Source organism: Euphorbia lathyris, chromosome 3, assembly GCF_963576675.1.
Source record: "Euphorbia lathyris chromosome 3, ddEupLath1.1, whole genome shotgun sequence".
NCBI lineage: Eukaryota > Viridiplantae > Streptophyta > Magnoliopsida > Malpighiales > Euphorbiaceae > Euphorbia > Euphorbia lathyris.
In genome coordinates this window covers 46,871,125-46,876,604 of record NC_088912.1, presented here as the reverse complement: position 1 = coordinate 46,876,604, position 5,480 = coordinate 46,871,125, and the positions used below count along the sequence as shown (strand labels likewise).

General features: G+C 40.5%; 1 protein-coding gene across 1 annotated transcript; it reads right to left on the bottom strand.

The window, feature by feature from the left end:
• Window positions 1–222: 222 nt before the first annotated feature.
• LOC136222170 (subtilisin-like protease SBT1.6) lies at window positions 223–2,904 on the bottom strand. Its single transcript, XM_066009681.1, has one exon. It carries the CDS (start codon window positions 2,837–2,839, stop codon window positions 521–523), a length of 2,319 nt encoding a protein of 772 aa, XP_065865753.1. The 5' UTR covers window positions 2,840–2,904; the 3' UTR covers window positions 223–520.
• Between the last annotated feature and the right edge of the window lie 2,576 nt (window positions 2,905–5,480).

Sequence of the window (5,480 nt, the reverse complement as noted above, 5' to 3'; positions counted from 1 at the left end):
ATGAATTAAATTTCAACATTACTTATCCCTTTATATCAACTGCTTTCCAACATGATCCAACCCCTGTTATTTGCAATTGCACAGAAAAGGGATGGATTGCAAGGAAGGACGCACGCCTTTTGGCCCCAATCCTTAAATTGAATGATATACCAACAAAATCATATCATAATATTACCTCTATTTCATGCATTATCTATTTCAAATATTCAACAAAATAAGGTATGATCACCAGAAAATAGAATTTGCGTTTATAAACTTCTTCAGTTTATACATAAAAACATACACTAAAAAAGTGGCAAATATTAATTTACCCGAGGCTCACACTACAACCAACTAACAACATATAAAAAAAAAAAGCTTTAAAATTAAAATATGCCATGTACCAAAGCAAATTCTACTCTTAAAGCTACTCTCTCTCTTGCCCCTAAAACTACTATTTTTAATTTATAACAAACAGACCCACCGCCATTCTCGATCAAAACAACAAATTGATCGAAAAAATCAAACTTGTGGACTCTTTTTACAACGGATCTATCTGAGTCACCACAATTGGGCTCCTCACCACATGCTTCCCATCGGACCAAGATATTGACCCGAATGCAGCACCCGAATCATCCAATACCAGATTTCGGGTATTTGCTGTTATTGTCACCACATAGCTCCTCTTCTTCACTGCCTCACTGAACACCAGTCTTGACGGTTTAACCGTTATTGTCGCCCCCTTCGGAGCTTCAATTCTTGCATGATATACACTGTTCACTGGACCAACATTAGTCAGCGTTCTAATAAATGCCCTGCTCGATGTGCCTGCTGATGCTGAAGTTGGAAACAATGCTGCAATTGAGGGATAGTTGAGGTTTCCAGGCATTGGCTTCTTAGCCGGACAATTCACCGGTGATCGAGTAATCACCTGAATTGCTTTCGGGCTGTATCCAACTCCACATAGGAAGTTCACATAATCATTGTTAGTGATATCGTAAACAAGCCCTGGATCCATTGCACGGTCAAGATTGACATGTCCTGCACCAAAATCGTAAGGGGTTGCTGGTTTTCCAGTTGCTTCATCAAGCATTGGATGGTTAATGTTATCAAAAATGTTAGCAGTTGTCATCATAGCAGACCTAATTGCTGCAGGACTCCAATCCGGGTGTGCTGATTTAAGCAAAGCTGCTGCTCCACTTATGTGAGGACAAGCCATTGAAGTTCCAGAGAGAATGTTGAATTCAGTTCTTCTTGAATCTGAATCAAGCCCTGTTGGACCAACTGCATCAGTCCAAGCAGCAAGTATGTTAACTCCTGGAGCAATCAAATCCGGCTTGAGAATCTCCGGATTCAACCCACTTGGGCCTCTAGCAGAAAATGAAGCTACCACAGGAGCTGGTTTAATTCCAACAATGGTGCCTTTGAAATCAATTGTAGCAGTAGGATTTTGAGTTGAAGAAATGTATTTCTTAGCAACATCACCCTCATCTGAACCGACAGCACAAGCAGGAAGAAGATGAGCATCACCAACAAGCCCTTCCCCATTTGAAATTCCATTAGCAAGAATCATACCCACTCCGCCAGCCTTCTTCACAACTAAACCTTTAGCTACTCTTGGACTACTACCACGATCGCAAATAACAATTTTACCTCTAATAATGCGAGGATCAAGTGCGTTTTCCATACATAAAGAAGCAGAGAGAATCCCTGATTTACCTGGATAAACCAGAGGATACATTTTCCCATTCAGTGGAAGTCCAGAATAGAGAGATACACCAGATAGCCTATGCCCATTTCCAAGTATCACATCCGCCGGAAAATTCCTATCAATTGTTCCTGCACCAACTGTGGCGACCCAAGGAGCAAGGTTTGTCACTGACATCAAATTTGGCCCATCATTACCACCAGAAGATGACACGAAAACACCTCTAGATGCTGCGCCATATGATCCGATGGCTATAGGGTCAAGATAATACGGCGATGAAATTCCATCGCCGCCGCCAATTGAAATTGAAATAACATCAACTCCATCATTAACCGCAGCATCAAAAGCAGCCAAAATATCAGAATCAAAACAGCCAGCATTTTTCCAACACACCTTATACGCCGCCAATCGCGCTTTTGGGGCCACGCCTTTCGCAATTCCAGCCGCATAACCCTCCATGCTCGCACGGAATGAGTGCCTTCCTGCAGCAGTCGACGCTGTGTGTGTCCCGTGACCGTCCGCGTCCCTCGGAGATTTGAATTCAATGGTTTCGTTAATCCCATTTATCGGACCGACTGATCCCGCCGCCGCTTCATGGCCTTTCACGAAGAAACGAGCACCAATTAACTTCCTGTTACAGTTTCTGGGGCTGAATTTCACTCCGGTCTCACAAATGCCTTTCCACCGAGCCGGTACAGGGCCAAGATTTGTGTCGGAAAAGCTCCTCCGTTCTGGCCAGATTCCGGTATCAAAGACTCCGATAATAACATCGGATCCGTAGTCGGAATCAGACCAGAGGCCCTTCTGGTTTCGGAGGCCGAGGAACTGAGGGGACCTAGTAGTGTGAAGTTCCCGGCGACGATCCTCCAAAACAGCGAGAACGGAAGGGTGTTGTCCGAGAAAGGAAGCGCGGTCAGGAGTAACAGAAGCAGAGAAGCCGTGGAAAACGGTGTCGTAGACATGGAGGATTTGAAGAGGATCAGCAAACTCAGAAGAGTACCAGTGGTAATGAGTGGGGAAGATGGAGGGTTTGGATTGACTGTCGACGCGAAAGATGAAGGTTTTGACGGTCTGATCAAGAGAAAGTACTGAAAGGAGTAAGTTGGAGAAGAAGAAAAAAAGAAGAAGGAAAGAAGAGATAAATGAAGCCATAGAAGAGAGTGAAGTGAAGCAAGTGTGGTCTGAGTAACCGACATATATACCTGAGATTTTTCTATTTATTATTTATCTTTAAAAAACAATAGTGGTTTTTAACTCATGCTTTTCTCATCTTTATAGTATAGTTAAGTGAAGAAATTAGATTAATGATTTAAATTAAGAAAAAGAGGGCAATGCTGGGTCAGTTTAAATGTTTGCGGGGCCTACATAAAGTAAAACGACATCGTTTGACGATGTGGACAGATGGATGAGTCAACATCAGTTTTCTTGAAAAAAGAAAAACATAGTGATGAGAGAAAAGGGAAAGCAACAGAAAATAAAGGAGCAAAATGATACAAGTAGGGTATGTTGGAGATGATGAAGAATGATTGCCGTTGGAATAGTGGGCTCAAATGTTTGCTGTAAAGTGTAAAGTATGCTATTAAAACCTTAACACAAAATAAACATAGGGAGATTAATGAATTTTTCTTAAAATTGCCTGACTATAAGACCTGACCTACCCTTTTACTTCTTTATCTTCCCTTCCCTTGATTAACGGCCTTCCATTTATATATCTCTCTCAATAATTCATATCCATCATTATTATCGTACATTCTAAACAAAAGTTTGCATTTTATTCCCTTAAATCTTAACCTTTAGATTTTTTTTTTTTTTTTTTTCCTAATATAGAGTTTAGAGTTTACTCATATCTCTATTCGTTTTTGAACCGAAGTGAATACTACACGGATAATGATAGAAATCTTAGCTCCACATAAACCACAAAACAGAAACGAAATCGTCGTCCCGACCATTTTGGCTAACACATATAAGATTAAAACAAGCATGATCCAACTAATCCAACAAAATAGATAGTTTGGAGGAGAGCTACACGAAAATCCTAATAAACATCTTGATAAATTCCTTATGTATGCCGACACTTCTCAGTAAAATGGTGCTCCATCATGTCGTTCGTCTAAAGTTATTTCCTTTTTCTTTAACAGGAAAAGCATTGAAATGGTTGGGGTCCTTAGAAATGGGATCGATCATCACTTAGGAAGGTTTCGAGAAGGAGTTCCTTTCTTACTATTTCTCCCCTTCCAAGACAGTTATGTTACGAAACGACATAACATCATTCAGCCAATTTGAATGTGAGGCCCTTCATGCAGGTTGGGCTCGTTTTAGGCGTCTATTTCGAAATTGTCAGCATCACGACATTCCATAACATGACTTGGGATTTGGGCCACCAAGTGACCTAATTGAATCACCAACAACAAGAGACACAACAAGGGTCTCTCCCAACTAACATCAAGCAAAAACTAAGATCCAAAAATAAGGAATCCGCACAAGTGATCACACTCCATAGTGGTAAGGATTTGGAACCTTGGGTCCACAAGGCGATTCAATCTACATCCGCTCCAGAGGTTAGTAACGAACTAGAGGAGGTAAGCAACCCCGATTCAGACCTTAAAACACCAATTTCCTTGGATAAAATTGAAGAGATTGGTGCTCCAGTGAAAGCTTACGTACCGAAGCTACTCTTTCCACAAAAATTGAAAAAGGATAAATTGGATCACCAATATTATAAATTCTTAGAAATCTTTAAGAAACTCCACATAAACACTCCATTTGTGGAGGCATTAGAACAAATGTCCACATACGTAAAAAAAATTTAAAGGAGATTCTTGCCAAAAAAAAGAGGAAATTGGAGCAAAATGAAATGGTAGCGCTAACGGAAGAATGCTCCACAATAATAATGAATAAAATTCCACCCAAGCTCAAAGACTTAGGGAGCTTTTCCATCTCATGTACAAATGGAAATGTTGAATTTAGTCGAGCTTTATGCGACTTAGTTGCTAGTATATATCTAATGCCTTTGTCTATTTTCAGGAAGCTTGGGTTGGGGAACAAAAGCCTACTAAATGATGCTCCAATTGGCCAATTGATCAATCGTCTGACCTAAAAGAGTGGTGGAGGACATCTTAGTGAAAGTGGACAAATTCATCTTCCCCGCTTATCGTGGCGGAAAACGACACAGTACCGATTCTCCTAGGTAGAACATTTCTTGTAACTGGAAAAACTCTCATAGACGTTTGAAAAGGTAAATTAATACTTTGGTTGCAAGATGAAGAGGTAATGTTCAATGCGTATAATTCTATAAAATTCCCGTTTAACAACATAGGAGATTGTAATTTCATAAATTCAATTGACCCTATTGATATGTTTATTGAGGAAATATGTGATAGGTACCCCTTAGGGGCCTCTTCGGGTGTAGATAAAGTCAAGCACAAAGAGAATGAGCTAATAGACATCCCTTTCAAATACTCCTCCGAAATAGAAAAATGTTTATGGGTAAAGAGCCGGTTCGAGGGTTTGGACCGGGACAGTAAGCCAAAACCAAAGTCCTCTCTAAAGGAACTACCAACTTTGGAACTTAAACCTTTACCCCCTAATTTGAAGTATGTTTATTTGCAATCTCCTAGCTTTTCTCCTCTCTTTTGACAGAGGAAATGAATGAGGAGTTGCTTGTGGTGTTAAGGAAGCACAAAGAGGCCTTTGCATGGACGATCCACGATATCAAAGGCATTATCCTTACGATTTGCACACGCCGCATATTCATGAATGATGAGTTCAAACCTAGCTAGCAACCACAATGTCG